This window comes from Mus musculus, chromosome 8, assembly GCF_000001635.26.
Source record: "Mus musculus strain C57BL/6J chromosome 8, GRCm38.p6 C57BL/6J".
Taxonomy (NCBI): Eukaryota; Metazoa; Chordata; class Mammalia; order Rodentia; family Muridae; genus Mus; species Mus musculus.
The window spans coordinates 57,790,767-57,808,212 of record NC_000074.6 but is presented as its reverse complement, the minus strand read 5'-3'; the positions used below and the strand labels follow the sequence as shown (position 1 = coordinate 57,808,212).

Here is a 17,446-nt window from a genome sequence, read left to right as displayed (position 1 = left end):
TGGCTGCCTCCACCTCACCTCTGGAATGCTGGGATTACAGGATGTGCACACACCGTAACTGACATGGAGGATGGAACCCGGGCATTGTGTATGATAGGCAATCACTGCACCAGCGGAGATCCCTAGAAGCTTCCTGGGTCAGAGAATGTTAGTTGAACCTAAGCCTGATTTTTTTTTTTCTATATGCCTAACAAAAGCCTTTACTCTCTGCCTTTTCCTAACCCTTTCCTGAAAGAATCACACTTCTGAAATCCTGTCATCCATCATGAGTCCTTCTCCCTGTTTCTTACCTTCTTTTTATCCTTGCCTAGACAAGCACCACTTCACTTTCTAATCCCCCTTAGCCTTCCTCCAGATCCCTCCATGCCATTTAACAGTGCCAAGCCCTGAAGCTGGACATCAAAGGATTGAAGCCTGAAAGTGATGTCTTCTATCACAGCTTTAAGCAATAGTCCTCGTCCTAGATTTGAAGGGCGCATGCGTGTGTGTGTGTGTGTGTGTGTGTGTGTGTGTGTGTGTGTACTGCCTTATTTTCAACCACAGTTCAGAGCCCAGACCAAATGAAATCATTTGTAAATACTATTATATAGCTTTAGTCTTTAAACATTGGTTCTGTCTTAATTCTATTCACCTTTTTATTTTGATGAAGCTGTGCTGGTGAGTAAAAGAGGTGATTCCACACACGTGCTTGTAGAGTTGCAGATACAAAGACAAAGGGATAAAGATGAGGACCGGTGTTAGTCTTGCCCCAGCTGTCTACCTCGTCCTGTACTGAACTCCCAGCATTTCCTCTCTGGCACAACTTGGTGCTGGAATTTACACAGATGTAGACAATTATGCCTTTGAAAGTTGAAATTTGGCTTGCAAAGCAGTTTATTCCGTTGTCTACACAGCTGCCATCTGAGTGAGAATTGAGAAAATTCAAGAGTTTACACAATGGTGTCCTCTCTCCCTGCCAGAGACCTTTTGGGCTCATAACATTTGGAAACAGAGTGAGGCTCTCTGGGAGGGCTGGTCATAACCACGGGCTGAGTTGGCAGAGCCACCACTCATATCCCTAGTTTGGATGCTCTCTCCTTTCCTAAGAACGGAGACCCATGGATGGGCAAGCTTGAATGCCAACCCTGTAGGAGAGCCTCTCCCTCTGTGTCCAAGTGGCTACAAACATAAAAACAGCTGCTTCACCCTCATAAATGCGGTTTGGAGCTCCTAGATTGTCTCAGATCGGAGAGCAGTGTCATGCGGTTGACGTCAGCGTACACCCTGAAGACTCTTCTCTAACAAGGCTATGCGGGTATTGTAAAGCCTAGAGGTGTAAAGACAGACCCTCCCAGAGTGCTATTAGGTGACAGAAAGCTTCAGAAAAGTGATACGCTGGACCAAGAAGGAGATAAAGCTGGAGCTTTCCATAGTGAGCAGGGCTCAGGACGGTGATAGCTCACTGGACACAGTAGAGATGGGGCTGAAGCTAGAAGATCTAAGGCTTTCCGGCATACTGGAGTATAAAGCAAGACACTAGCTCTTCCCTCAGACGCATGCGCACACACACACACACACCCCAGTGATATTGAGACTCTTTCCTTGTGTTTCTATTTTACGAAAGAAGCATGTGTGTGTGCTTTTTCACACTCATGATGAAAAGTGTTTTTACAAAAGGTTTTTCTTCTCTCTTGCCCCTCCCCCTGTCTGACTTTCCCTCCCTTCACCAAAAATCTCAAAAGACTGTTTCCCCGTAGTCCTTGTTTAAGAAAACTGAAACTAATTTTTTTAAAGTGATGATCTATCAGTTCTACTTTGATGAGCAGTCAAGGTCACTCTTGTAGACTGCTGGGTCTCCTGCACTACTAAGAAAAGGGCGCAATTGGTTTGCAAAGGGGCGGAGCCCAAGCAATTTCCATAATTCAAGGGTCCTTGTGGAGCTGCTGGGTTTCAGGAGAATGTAGACAAACGTTCTTGTACATACCCACCTGCGGGTGGTGGGCTTGTGGGTTGTTTGTTTTGGAGGTGGGGGATCCATAGGTGTCCCTGGATTCTCTGTTGGACAAATCAAATTTTACTTCATGTCATGCACCTAACATAGGAGAAAGAGACCCTCGCAGAGGTCCAGAAGCAGTCACTAGAACTCCTGCCACCGTCTCTGAATAAGGAAACGAATGGCAGTTCTGTCGTCTCCTGCGGGACATTCAACCCACCACTACTCATGACATACAGGAACCCTGAGCTAGCTCCGGCTACATTGCCTCCATCCCAGCGCCGCTCCTTCCCTACACAGTTCCCAGGATCCTCACAATCTTTGCTCGATTTTGTTGCCCGATTCCAATCTGAACGGGCCCGGCTAGGTATTCTTCTTATTTACTCCTGCCAGGCAAAAGACTCAGATCAAAAGCTCTCAGCGGGGTGCACTCTATACTATTAAAAAAAAGCATACCAAGAGATAATAATTCAGGACTGCTACAGGCATATGAAGGGCTGAGATAGCAGGGCTTGTGAAACGCAAGCACGTACACCATAAACAGTATCTAACGCCCAGCCCTACCACGTGCTGTGGGGATGATGCTAGCTGAGAATTAGTGGGCCCTTTAGGCAAAATGAAACTACAAAGTCCCTGTCCCTGTCCTTGTTCCTGTCCAGGCTCCACTTCTGCTGCCATTTATCCTTTACTTCTCCCTACCTGGTACTAATACAATAATATAATAATTAGAATTGTACTACGGAACATGCACACAACCTTCAGCCAGTATAGCTAGTCCTCTAGGATGACATTTAACTAACTGGCCAGGAGAAATGCTAAACTGTGACAACAGCCAGTGCAGCCAAGGTGGAACCTGAGGTCACTGTAACCTGCCCAGAGTTGTGCGATACTGAAGGGCCCTTTCCCTTAACCATACACTTTGCCTGTAATAGCTGCCTGGAATTCTCTCCACGCTGGGATAGTAATGCTGATAGACGCAGAACAACTAATCCCATGTTAAACACCAGCTGAACGAGAAAAGGCTCTCAATTCAGAGGGCAGGGCCCCAGGCCACTCCCTCTAGTGCATTACCAATAACTAACTTTGCTGCATCCAGCTGTAATTTTGTCTTTTGAACTCTGTCATGGATTTTTTTTTGTTTTATTTTATTTTTTATTGGTTATTTTATTTCTTTACATTTCAAATGTGATCCATCTTCTTGGTTTCCCCTTTGCAAATCCTCTATCCCGTCCCTCCTCCCCCTGCTTCTATGAGGGTGCTCCCCCACCTACCCACCCACTCCTGCCTTAGCATCCTAGCATTCCCCTACAGTGGGGCATCAAGCCTCCATAGTACCAAAGGCTTCCCCTCCCATTGATGTCAGATAAGGCAATCCTCTGTACATATGCAGCTGGAGCCATGGGTCCCTCCATGTGTACTCTTTGGTTGGTGGTTTAGTCCCTGGGAGTTCTGAGAGGGTCTGGTTGGTTGGTATTGTTGTTCTTCCTATGGGGTTGCAAACCCCTTCAGCTCCTTTAGTCCTCCCCCTAACTTGTGGTCTCGTGCTCAGTCCAATGATTGACTGCAAGCATCCACCTCTGTATTGGTCAGGCACTGGCAAAGCCTCTCAGGAGACAGCCATATCAGGGTTCTCTCAGCAAGCACTTCTTGGCATCTGCAATAGTGTCTGGGTTTAGTGCCTGCATATGGAATGGATCCCCAGGTGGAGCGGTCTCCATGGTTTATTTTATTTTATTTCACACACAGACTATGTTATATTTCATGTCCCCATTTTTCTCAACAAACTACGTATAAATTCAAGGCATCTTGCTAGTCATGTCATCAAAAAGACAGACCAAGGAAGACCCTTATGGATTCCAGGATTGTCAGGAATAGTGACACAGCCCGTGCTTGATGTGTTCTTGATACAGATTCGAAGTGTGGCAGCCAACTTATGTGTGGATAGCAAGCATGGAGCCACAGGGACCGAGCTCAGGCTGGACGTCTGTGTCAAGGATGGCTCTGAAAGGACATGGTCTCACGAACAGGTGAGTCAGAAATCATGGGAGTGGAGGCTGGGGGGGGGGGCCTGCGGGGCGGGGGGCGGGGCTGAGGGGATCATGGAGGGACAGGATGGGGAGAAGCTTCTGGGTACATTTGGGACTTGGATGAAGTCATGGTTTGTCACCAATCAGATCTGTAATTAGTGAGTCATTGCCAGCCTCTGCTTCTGTTTCTTGTCAGCAGAATCATGATAATCAACTTATTTCAACTTGCAGACCAAGGATTAGTGCAGTGCGATCGCTCAACCAGTAAAGTTCTTGCCGTGCACGCATTAGGACTTGAGTCTGCTCTTCCAGAGCCCAAATTTTCAAGGCTAAGTGTGTTGGCATGTGCATGGAGTCCCAGATCTGGTGAAGCAGAGACAGGCAGATCAATAGCAACTGATAGCCAAGTACCCTGGCTTACATGGTGAGTTCTAGGCCAGGAAGACCCTCTAAGGGAGAGGTAGACAGCAGCTGAGGAAGAACGCTTGAGGTTGTCCTCTGTGTGTGTGCATATGACATGAAAGCAAAATAGCAGCTCTTGCAAGGACAGGGGTGACCAGTAATAAGAAGCTAAAACCATGAGCGAGAGGAGCGAGAGTGCAGACAAATAAAAGACAAAGCATGTTCAGAAATGCTACAATGAAGCCCATTATTCTGTGTGCTAACCTTTGTTTGTATGTACATGTGTTTATGTGCATGCACACTCTATGCACATGCAAAGAGACTATGCATAGAGGCAGTTATTCTTCTGAGAGTCTCACCCTGATTCTGGGGCTTGCATTTTCTTCCTAGGCTGGAAACCAGTAGAACCTAGCATTCTGCTCTCTCCATCTCACTTCCTCAGAGCTGGGGTCACAGGCACAGGTCTGTGCATGGCTCTGGAGTTCCTAACTGGTCCTCGTGAATGTTCAAAAAGACCTCTTGACCACTGAGCCCCTTGCACACTAACTCGTAAAACTAATTTTTTAATAAAGGAGGTGATAAAATTGATCAATGTGATGTAATCTTACTGCCTTCCCCACAGTGGAAGTTTTCAAGACAATGAGCCCGGAAAGGCTAGGTAACTCATCAAAAAAACAAAACAAAACAAAACAAACTAAAACAACAACAACAACAAAAAACCTGTCTTGTGTTTGAGACTTCAGTTAACTTTAATTTTTCCTCCTGGCTTTGTATTAAAGGTAATTCATGGCCCTCCTGTTGTGAGTGTGGTTTTTAATCATGAAGGTGAAGGACATCTGAGGCAGCAGCACCTGTCTTAGTTAGGGTTTTACTGCTGTGAACAGACACCATGACCAAGGCAAGTCTTATAAAGGACAACATTTAATTAGGGCCAGCTTACAGGTTCAGAGGTTCCGTCCATTATCATCAAGGCAGGAACAGGGCATCGTCAAGGTGCAGGAGGCGCTGAGAGTTCTGCATCTTCATTTGAAGGCTGCTAGTGGAAGACTGACTTCCAGGCAGCTAAGTCGAGGGTCTTAAAGCCCACATCCAGAGTGTCATGGCTACTCCAACAAGGCCACACCTACTCCAACAGGGCCACACCTTCTAATAGTTCCACACCCTAGGCCGAGCTTATACAAACCAGCACAGCACCCCCAACGTACACTTCAGAAGATGTTTTCAGACAATGCATTGTTTTGATTGAAAGGCACTTTCAGTGCAGCTACATTTAAGGAAAGTGTGGATTCGAATCCAACCTAGAACTTGGAAGTCTTTGTAAAAGGGTCGCTCCTTAAATTGTATTACCTGTGATAGAGAAATGATAGTGTTTAGGTCTTCAATGCCCCTTTGGGTTTTCAATTTTGAAGAATGAAATATTTCAATTAGAGAGCTATAGGGTATATCACGCAGATTTAACAAGAATTGACAGCTGTTGTCATAGTTACAAAGAAACATAACTGGTAAGTACAGCTAAGGTTTTTCCCATCTTACTTTTCTCTGCAGAAGGAGAAACCCACAGTCCAGGCACTATGCCCTGACAGTGTTCCGAATTTCTCCGAATAGACCATAATAGCTGTCTTGGGAAAACAACAAGAAAGTATGCAAGCAGCCTGTTGGCACAGCCAAACCCCTCACAAGTCTCTTGTACACACTGACCAGGAATAGGCTCAGTTGGAGCACGCGTGTGCTTTGGAAAGACGCTTTACCTTACATACGAATTCCACACAAAAGGATGTTGACCAAAATGAACTACTGAGCAATGACCCTTCCCAACCTAAGGTCCTTAAGGAGTTGTTCAAGTAGCCTTCTCTCCCCCTGCCCCACTCTCTCTTCTTGCCCCTCCTCCATCCTGAATTACAGTCAGGGTGCTAGGGTGCCAGAAAAGCCGCAAGTTCAAACCCCAGTCAAGGATTAATCTCACCAGATAATGCCAACCCCCTCTAACACCACGCTCTTGCTAGTCATCTATCCAATGTGTTTTTAAAAGATGGACTTCACTTTAAACCATCAGCCTGGTGAAACTGTTCAATTCTTCCAGGCTGGAGGTTCTGTATCATTAAATAGGGGCAACAATCCCCAATCCTATATGGGTTCTCTGAGAAGAAAGGATGCCTGAGATATAACATCAACCCCCACAGGAAGTCAGTGTCGTCGCTCTACTTCCCTGTCTTCACACACATGTACACACACACACACACACACACACAGGCATGCACATGAATGCACACACACACATCACACTCTCAGGTTCCAGGTTGCTGTGACATGGTTGCGTTGGTCCATTTCCAGCATAATCATTAACTTCCGGTTCTTGTTCACTTCAGGATATCCTGCAGTATGGACAATTACCAGAAGGTTCTGTGGCTCTCAGATGTGGCAATAATTACCAAATATCAGGGGGAACTCAATGGCTTCCTCTTCCTCTGGATCTTCCTCTAACATCGCTGGGGTGTTGCCAGCCTGCAGAGGAGTAGTATTGGCCAGAACTTCCAACAAACAGCCCGGACTCCAGCCTGAGGGCAGGCAAGAAGGCTTAAGAGTCTGTCAGTGAAGCTAGCATTTGGAGCACTGAGGAAGAACAGTCTCTAAAATTAAGGAGAGGTGTCATAAGAAAAAAAAAGCATTGCTTCTTTTTTGTTTTGTTTTGTTTTGTTTTGTTTTTTGTTTTGTTTTGTTTTTTTCGAGACAGGGTTTCTCTGTGTAGCCCTGGCTGTCCTGGAACTCAGAAATCCGCCTGCCTCTGACTCCTGAGTGCTGAAATTAATGCCTCTCGAGTGCTAGGATTAAAGGCGTGCGCCACCACGCCCGGCTTTTCTTTTTTTTTTTTTTTCTTTTTTCTTTTCTTTTCTTTTCTTCTCTTTTCTTTCTTTCTTTCTTTTTTTTTGAAAACATTGCTTCTTGAACTAAGTTCATATCGTCTTTTCAGTCCAAACAGGAAATAAATTTAGATAAATATGAGTCCTAATATCTAAACCAGGTTTAATACTTCTAAGCAGGAAAATTCCAGAATGACATGTGCCCCAGCCTGAATTTTTTATTTGACAGCTGAAAACGAATACGAACAAACTGAAGTATACTGCATATTTTTATTGATTGTTCATTTACCTTAGGCTAAACTGAAGAAAAAGAATATATGGCATGTAGATTAAGAAATGGCCACCAGAGGGCAGCACTAGACAAGAAGAAAACAACACAGGCAGGAGAGGGGGGGAAATCCCTGTAGTTACAGCTCTTTACCAAGATTTCCAGTCACAGGAGAGCCTAAAGATGGAGCTAGAAGGAGATTAGACGTTGCAGGGAGGAGAGACTTGGATCCTGTTTGAAACATGTGTCACTGTACACTGACTTGGTAAAGGCAAATTCATTTTACAGTAATTAACATAAGGCTTATTCAACATTGTGCTTAAAGACTTGTAAGTTATAATTCGCTCTTTTACATTTAGATTTAAGCTCCTGGAAGAGAAGTACATCGGGCCATGGAAATGTGGATATTCATTTTAATTCCAACGCTGTCAAAAGTGACGGAATGAATGAGCAAACACACTTGTTAAAAAGGCAACAAAGCGGGGTCCACTGAAGCATACCTTTATAAGGAAAACCTTCTGCCGTGCTCTAGCCAGGACTAATCCGGCTTCTGTGTGGGAAACAGGCGTATGATTCATCCTTCCGGGGTCATCCGCTGAGCTGTTTGATATCGTTCTAGCTTTGTGTACTGGCTTCCAGTTTCCTCTAGGGATCAAGAAAGAAAAACAAAAATAGATTCAAATAAGAACGTAAGATCTGGAAGGCTCCTCCCCAGCCTGCATTATGAGTACAGCGCGGGGGGCAGGGGCGGAAGAGAGGAGGCGTGCTCTGCCTGGCCTAGTTTGCCTCTTCTCTCCACAGGCCCAGCAGCAGGCACTGGGCTCTTGCAGGGAGGAAGCTTCGCAGCCCTTTCTGTCCTGCTGAGGAAACTGACAGATTTTTTCCTCTTTCCAAGACCTGGAGGGGGACAAAGGCAAACAGAAGTCAATGCATGCAGAGAAAGAACGAATTTGTGCCTTTCTTTGGGGATAAACAACCCCACTGCCAGGACCCAGCATTCTGATGGGTACCAACTGTAGGAAGAAACATCTTATAACTCAGATTCCTGCAAACTACATAACAAGGAAATAAAATATAACTTCCCACAGAGAGAAAAAGCTGTTTTTCAATTGTCTCATCAGGATGCCAGATTAAGATAAGTGTATTTGCAGCTCCAATATAGAGAGTTTATTTGTATAGTATAGTATAATATAATATAATATAATATATAATACAATACAGACTTGGACAAGGTTACACCCACCACATGCATAAGAAAGCAAAGAAACAGATCATGGCTCAAAATCTATATTTTAAAGTATCACTCAAAAGAAGAAATAGGAAAAAAATGACAACCATTTACTTTTAAACTAATAATTTGAGGGGGTTTTTTTTGTTTGTTTTTTCTTTTTAAATATCAAGCACTTCTGTTAAGAAAACCTAGACCCTTGCAGTTAGTAAAACTGTGACCCAGGACTGGGGAGCAGATTGTGAATGTGACAGTAAGTTCTTCCACGATATGAACTTGTTTCTACTGTGGTAAAAATGTGCCTAATGGGGGATTGGTGTGACATGACTGTTGGCTAAGATAAATGGCGACCGGAAGCATTTCAAAGACATAAGAGAGAAAAAAAATTGTTATTGGAAGGTTCAGAAAAAGAAAGCAATTGGTATAATTTGAAGATTTATCGCTCGGGGCCCAGGATTGCAGTCATCAGGTAATAATAACAAGAAGAGTGCAGAATACCTTATGAAAATTCCCCTCTAGCAATCAATCTACGGATGTAAGGAAGATCATTACCTTACAATAACAAACCTAGAAAGCGGAAACAAAAGTTGCCTAAGTTCACCCAGATATAATTATAAGAATAGATGAGGTCTAAGAGACAAATTTGCTGACATTCGGGTATTCTTTGGGGCTTAAACTGATCCATTTCATGGAAAATAGGAGAAAATGGAATATAGGAAGCCGAGATATTTGAGGCAGAAGTCAGTGAAGGTCTGTGCTAGGTGGGGATTTACAACCCCTTCCATCTTTAGGCGTCTGAGTATATAAAAGCTAAGACCTGGAGCGGGGAGCTGGGTGCAGTCCTCGGTCCCTTGCCACAGAGAGAGACAGTGTGATAGAGTCCCTGGTAAATGATCATTCTCTCCAGTGGAAGAATATCTGGGGGGGGGGGATTTAGGAAGAGCTGAAGGAGGGGTGAATATGACAAAAACATATTATATGAAACCCTTGAAGAACTAAGGAGAAGAGGAGGAGGAAGAAGAAGAAAGGAAGGAAGAGAAAAAGCGTGCAAGCCAGAAGCAAGGCAGAAGGCACTGTTCCTCCACGGTCTCTGCTTCAGCTCCCATGCTCAAGCTCCTGCCTTGACTCCCTCCCTCATCCTTGACAATGAACGGGAAACTATAAGCCAAAGGAACCCTTTCCTCCCCGAAAGTTAGACGAGTAAATGACAAAGTCTTGTTGGCCTCTTTGATGATTAATTTTCATTGTCAACATGACTGCGTTTCGAATCGTCCAGGACACACACCTGGGGCCTTGGCAGAGTGGCTTTTCCTGAGAGGCTTCACTGGGGAGGGAAATACTGAGTGAGAAGGCCGTGGGTTATAGCCCTGCTGACTGGATGTGAGATGGTTAGCCACACTGAATCTGCCATCAAGAAGAGGGAAGGAAAGAACCCTGGTGCCTGCTATTTTCTTCCTTTGTTTCCTTTTTATACAGTCTATGGTCCCAGACTATAGAATGGTACCACCCACAATCCTGGTGGGTCTTCCCTGTCAGTCGAAAGCTCCTTTTCTGACCATAGATGCAATCAGCACAGCAACCTGACAGACACTCCAGCTCACACCTTCTCTACAATAATTGAGTCTTTCCTCCAATGTGAGCCAAAATAAATCTTTTCTTCAAAACAAAAAAACAAGCAAATAAACAGAGCCTAAAACACACACAGAGCAAAAAGACAGAAGAGAACCAGGTAAATCGATCAGGACTTCTTGATTCAAACCAGGCAGAGCGCATGCCTACAATCTCAGCCCTAGGGAAACTGAAGCAGGATGTAGAGTTTAAGGTCTACCCGGCTGCATAGTGAGTTGAAGGCCAGTAGGTCCCAGTTCTTTAAAAAAAAGAAGACTAAAACTAACTCATTTATCTTGACAGTCATTTCAATTTTCTGTTGAAATAACTAGCACGTGTCACACATACTGAACATAAATTTTATCGAGCATCTATACTTACCATCAACGTTTGTGGGTGCTGGGAAGTGAGTTTTAAAAGGACATGCTCTGCCATCTAGGATCTCATGTCCAATGAGGGACATGGACCCACAGTGGACAGTCATGAGTCCAATGAGGGATGTGGACCCACAGTGGACAGTCATGACGGACTGAGAAAGAGAGGCGGAAGACGCAGCAGCAGTTCAGACAAGACAGCTGCGTGGGCTACTGGGCGCCTGCACTGAGGAGTAAAATCACTGTAAGATTGCAGCCTGACAGACGACCTAAGTAGACAGGCACCCCAGACAGACTTCTCTGTTGGCTAGGAGTGTGGGCAACAGGAACAGGGAGGCTGGCAGGGGCTGGGGACACAGCTCAAGGAAGGAGCTTTCCTTGCAAGAATAAAGACCCTGTGCTCAAGGCCCAGAATCCACTTCATAACCCAGGTTTGGTGGTACACACAATTTTGTTTGTTTGTTTGTTTGTTGTTTGTTTGCTTTGTTTTTTGTATGCGTTCCTTTTTTTAAAAGATTTATTTATGTTATTTATATGAGTACACTTTAGCTGTCTTCAGACACACCAGAAGAGGGCATCAAATTCCATTACAGGTGGTGGTGAGCCACCATGTGGTTGCTAGGAATTGAACTCAGGACCTCTGGAAGAACGGCTGAGCCATCTCTCCGGCCCCAGTACGCACACACTTTTAATCCCAGCACTGAGGAAGTGTGGAACAGAAAAGATTCCCTAGAGCTCGCTGGCTGCCAAGGCAGTCGACATTGCAAGTTCCAGGCAGCAAGGCACCTTGTCTTTAAAACAGAAGTGTTCAAGGCCTGAAGAGCAATACCTAAAGGTATCGTTAAACTGACCTCTGAAATATCACGAGCACGCGTGCACGCGCGCGTTCAGGGGCCAGAATGAGGGGAAAGAAGCAGGTTATTGCACTGGTCTAGACAAGAGATGCTGACAACAAGGTGCACATCGGGAGGATGAAACTAATTCCAGAAACGCAAGAAGTGGTACAGCCACGTGTGCGGGGTACAGAGCTCAATCCTCCGCACCGCCGAAGACACGGGACGGTGGCAAGACTTGAGAAGTAATTAGATGAGGAAAGTAAAGGAGGCAAAAGTTCAAAGGCTCCCTGGCTGACAAGATCGATGACATTACCACCAACTAAAACAAGTTAAAGGAGAACAGGAGCTCCAAGAAATGAAGAGCCAGTGAGTGTAGTCTGATACGTTGAATTTAAGTCATCTAGGAGACACACAGTTGTGAGATCCTGCCAGGAACTAGACATGACATGGTCACTGGGTTTTGAGCATATGGGTGAAAACTGGCCTGGGAGAACTTAAGGCCAACCAGGACAGAGAAAGAATCCTGGGCAGCACCCATGTTGAACAGACAGAGGAAAGGGTGCAGACAAGTTGGTTACAACAAAGGAGCACAAAGTCACGGATATAGCGCGTTCCAATTAGGTCAGGAACAGCTCAAATAGATACTTCTGCTGTGTGAAGGATTTAAGAGAACTTACGAACCCCTCAGTCCACAAGAACATTTTTTTTAAATCTCTAGAAAAAGGTCTTTTTCTGGCGTACCCTATAAATGACGCTCGGCTCAAGTAACTCAAGAAAATGTTCTTTCTCAACAGGATCACTGTTTGTTCGGTTAACACATTGCGAGGTTGATTTAGGATGTCCTAAGTAGCATTTGTAATCTATCAGGATAAGATAGCTAACGCCAGTGGGGATAGGAGACAGTGGATGGCACACTAAAGTATTCAATGGAATCGTAGAGTCTATTATTCCATGGAGTACTGGGTGAGTCCGAAGGACAGGGATCTGTAAGTGTGAGCTGTACTTACCAGGAGTTACACTCTAACCTATTCCATCGATACCGCCCCCACAGAATTGCTCTTACCTACCCTGGGAAATTAATTTGCCTATTCTTTAACTTCATTGAGCTCGGCTTTGCTTTAAATTGGATTTTGCAAGGTGCGAGCATCAATCCAGCTCAACTTTAAGCCTTGTCCTTTGGCAGTTAATCTGCTCATTAGGGTAACGCTGCTGCAGTCCTTGATCCGGGAACATTTTATCTACATGACAAATGCTAAGAGTTTTATTAAAGGCTTGTCATCTCCCCCCTCCCTCCTCCCGCTCACCCCTCATCTCTCATCCTCCCCTCTCCTCTTCCTCCATGTATCTTTCTCCCTCCCTTCCACCCTTCCGTCTTTCCTGCCCTACTGGTTCCTAACATAGAACCTCTCCTTTGCATTTTTTGCCAGTCTGGGCTCAGGTGCAGTCACAGCACTTGGAAGCCTGCCCTTTCAATGCATCCATTATGCTGAGATCCACTTCATCCTTGAAATCACAAAATGAGAGCCCTACATCATTAAGACATCTCTCCCAGTGCTCAGGAACGTTTTCCCCCAAATTGAACTCACTGCAGCTACTGTTGTTTTGCTAGCTCTTTACTTTCGGGTGGAGAGAAGATATTCGACCCGGTGAGCCTCTGCACACCCGAAAATTCTGCCTGGATGCCATCTCACACAGCAGCCCTGTCACCCTCTATGACTGTCACGGCATGAAAGGGAACCAGCTCTGGGGATACCGGGAGGTAAGCGTTGGCCCTGTGGTCATTCTCAAACTGTTGGGATTTTAGATTGACTGTTAAAACCATGCTGGTTGGATGGAGAGCGTCACCTGGACATATGTACACACACTCAGCTCATACATGGGACAGGAGGCCACTATGACAGGGAAAGATGCAGCAGAGAGAGCATGCTTTTACCTCCGTTTGTCATGTGTACCTCTTCCTGAGCAGGGATAACTGGAAAATGACTCCAGATACCAGAACCACAAGGACTAGGTCTAGACTCAGCTCAACCAACTTGGGGGAAAAGGTGGCCCATATTAAATAATCAAATATGCTTATGCATAATTCTTTTAAAACCCTAACTCACAACACATGTAGAGTAATATATCTATGTACATGTATGTACATCTATTCATTTAGTGAATACTCCAGATTCTTGCTTGGCAGTCATCTGGTTAAAACAATTGCATTAATACTTACATTCATACATACACACACACACACACACACACATATATATTCATGTAGATATAATTGTAACACTTGGACAAAAGTGACCCATTTGTAATTTAGCCAAAAATATTCCCAAATATATCAAAGGAAAACTTATTTGGGAAACCTAAAATAAATTAAATTACAAGTGAACACTTGATGGTAAAAATAGTTTTAAAACAAATATACTTAATGATAGAAAATAATTTTAAAACAAATACAAACTAGACTCTTGTTTATTGAGTGAATTAATTTTCATTCTTGCGGCCCTTTGGACCCACAAAAGAGGCAGGTTTCCCCAGCCAGGGAGCTGTTGCTTTGTGCATACTGTTCTGTGTTCTGGCACAATCCAGACTTATTCAGGCTATCAGAAAAATGGACCTAGTGCTTGACCCAGAAGTGTAGCTCTCCTGTGATAGACACCAGCCAACCTGACCCCAAATTACAGAGGAGAGGACCAAGTTAGCCAGAGCTTGGCTGACTCCATGACAGGCTGCAAACTGGTAGTTTGAGAGACTAGGCCTAAATTTCTGTTTCCCGGAAGTGAGGACTCAGATCCAGGAACCTGTGGTCAGCCAACCACAGCCTCAGCCTCGGGCAGACAATCCAGGGATACCTTGTCATCTGGCCTGAAGCCAGAATAGGTAGCTAGAAAGAGTAAGCGACCCCCTCCTGGCAAGTCTCCAGAGCCTAACCAATTGTAGAATCAGTCAGACCCCTAGAGATAGTGCTAACCAATCAAGGTAAAAGGGCACACACCCCTTCCTGGGATTCTCTGACAATAAAAGCCGGCCCTGCAAGACCACCAGGGGTCTCCATTTCTGAATGGGGAGATCCCTGCATGCAGGAAATTCAGCTAAATAAATGCTCTTTGTAAAGAGAGGCCCATTGGACACACAAACTTTATATGCCCCAGTACAGGGGAACGCCAGGGCCAAAAAGGGGGAGTGGGTGGGTAGGGGAGTGGGGGTGGGTGGGTATGGGGGACTTTTGGTATAGCATTGGAAATGTAAATGAGCTAAATACCTAATAAAAAATGGAAAAAAAAATGCTCTTTGCATGCTATGTGAGTCTAGGGTATCATTCTCCGGTGATTTTCGGAGGCTAACACAGAAAGAGGGAGGGAAGAGGCTGGGGTGGTGAATCCAGGGGTAGGCAGCTGGTTTCTACGAAAGCCCTGGTTTCTACCTCTCAGAGGTGTGCCGCATCCACAGCAGACTCAGTTTTACCGTGTATTCCACACATCAACACCTCCCTGGGATCCAGCAGATTTTTGTTAGATCACCAGAAAAAGCACAAAGAATCGGCTGTTCCAGCCTACAAAGCAATTTAAAATCTAAAGAGCTAGTGAGCAGATAGTCTCACGCATACAAGGGGAGAGAACTGCAGTATGGGAAAAAATTCTATTTTGCTCTTGTTTTTGTTTTTTTGTTTTTTGTTTTTTGAAGTATGTAATTGATTAGGCTTGTCAAACTCTCAATACAACGTTGTCTATGTGGAATGAAGTAGGGTAGGCTTTTATTCTCCAATAGTTATCTTCTGACCTTTAAGATGATATTTTCTGTATACATCAATAAAACACCCGGTCTGCCTCACATGCTGACGGTTTCTAACGAACAGAACATTTCTCATCATTTTACATTTATAGAATGAGAGATAGGCCACTCAATAATAAGCAATTAAGCCTCCAAAATGCAGTTGTTTTCATTAGGGAGCTTATGGAAGCTTACAGATGGATAAGACCAACTAGGGTGTGTGCACACAGAGCTCCTAGGGAAGAAAACCCCAGCTGCAGAGATTTCAGAAGGTAACTCATACGAGCATTAGCCCTGCAGACCTTTCTGGAATCTGAAGAGATTGGTAAAAGATAATCCCTGGCTAGCTTCTGGGCTCAGAGGCAGTGCTCAGCAAGAGGTTACACTCTGTGTATTTATATAACAAGCTAGGCATTTTTTACTCAATCAGGAACATGCTTAAAATGGAAAGTTTCTGAAATATCTCATCTCGGTCGATGACTCAGGCCTATGCAGCACACCTGTTCTTGGAAAATTTGAGGTCTGATCAACACTTAGAAGAAAAATGTTCAAAGAGAGAGCTCTCTGTAAAACTGCCTTCGCCGTTCAGTTACGTGCCTCGGGCTGGTGGGGGTGGTCTACCAGTTCACTAATCCTCTGAGGTTGTTCACTGATTGTCAGAGTGCTCCCTGTTGGTTATCATATTTTAAATTTGGTATTTAAGAATATTTATGAATTAGCTCAAAGGGCCATCTCCTGAGCTCCTAGGGGAATCATTAGGACTGACTCTAGCTGTTAATGAGGAGGAAGCCTTGAGCGATGATTCATGCCCGTCACTCGAGTCCCCATAACCATACAGGTGCTATTACGGAGAGTACCCATAGGAAGATGCTAAGGTGATACTGGCAGAACTGTGGCCAAGCATCATTCAAACTCAGATGAATCCGGCTTCAAAGTCTCCACTCACTGCTCTGCTGTGCTCTTAAGGAACAAGATCAATATCTCCCAGGAGACATCCCTTGTGTTTGTTGGATTTGGTTCAACAGACTCCAGCTAATCGTCTCCAGCTACGTGGAGATTTCTTGGAGAAGGAAGTTGGCCAGTACCTCCCTCATTCAAACAGGTCAACATTGTGGTCAGACACCACTTCCTGGTCCATTAGCAACAATTAGCTCTCAGCTATTCTTAGATATATCTTTTTGAAACCCCAGAGGAGATGGGCATCCCGGTTTTACTCTATTTTAACTATGGTTGTACAACTATATCCCAGAATAGCAGGTGTCCTGTGTGAGAGGAACCCTTACCTTGGTTCTCCTTTGCCACCAGAGGGACCCCTATTACAAGAAGAGCAACCACAGTAAAAACATTTACACCGTTGTTCAATAAGAAACTCGAGTTTCTCCTCTTCAGTCCCCACATCTACTCAGTCATTACAATTAATTATTCCCTTTGCCCTGACAAACTCACCCTTACATGCACACGCACACACTCGTGAGAGCCTCCCCCCCCCACACACACACACACACACAGTCATTGCTATAGCTCCTGCCCTGGCTGCAAGCCATCTCATAACCTTGGATCATTGCAATAGCTAAAGAATCCCCCTGCCTTCCCATACTTGTTCAGGTGGAACTTCCATAATACCTGGCCATTGCAATTCCTCTGTTTTATGATGCCACTTCGCTTCTCGCTGAGTGGAAGGTAAACTCCTTTCACCACCCAATGCTTAGCCCAACCCTTCAGAGTCTGGAAAACCTAATGGTCAGGCCTTAGACTTAGTCAAACTTAAAATAGCCTAGCCAGGGTAGTAGAATGCAACTGCTATCCCAATACTCAGGAGACAGAAGCTGGAAGATTGCTACCAGTGCAAGGCCAGCCTGGCCTGTGTAGTGTGTCCCAACCTACACACTGTAAGCAAGGGTTCCGAAGTGAGAGCCTGTTTCAAAACAAGAAAGAACAGCTTAAGGTTATTTCGCCATCATTTTCAATTCCTTATAACTAAAACAGGTATAATAACTATGTGATACACCATGTACAACTTGTAGCCAGATTTCTGACTGTAGGACCAAATCTCCATATGTGAGGTTGACAAATGCCCTCTTTCTATTTATAACATCTCAAAGTGTAAC

The 17,446-nt window shown here is 44.7% G+C and overlaps 1 protein-coding gene and 1 long non-coding RNA gene across 4 annotated transcripts in view; one reads left to right on the top strand and one right to left on the bottom strand.

The window, feature by feature from the left end:
• Galntl6 (UDP-N-acetyl-alpha-D-galactosamine:polypeptide N-acetylgalactosaminyltransferase-like 6) overlaps positions 1-17,446 on the top strand; it is a 1,140,043-nt gene that overhangs the window by 1,104,319 nt on the left and 18,278 nt on the right. For all 3 annotated transcript variants that reach the window (XM_030243596.1, XM_017312847.2, NM_175032.3), the window contains 2 exons: positions 3,883-3,999; positions 13,183-13,332. In XM_030243596.1, the coding sequence (XP_030099456.1) occupies positions 3,883-3,999; positions 13,183-13,332 (267 nt within the window). The remainder of the gene's footprint in view (positions 1-3,882; positions 4,000-13,182; positions 13,333-17,446) is intronic.
• On the bottom strand, positions 5,305-8,345 carry Gm2921 (predicted gene 2921). The gene is made up of 2 exons (NR_165835.1): positions 8,028-8,345; positions 5,305-5,748 (listed from the first exon to the last, which is right to left on the bottom strand). It is a non-coding gene; the product is annotated as a predicted gene 2921 (long non-coding RNA).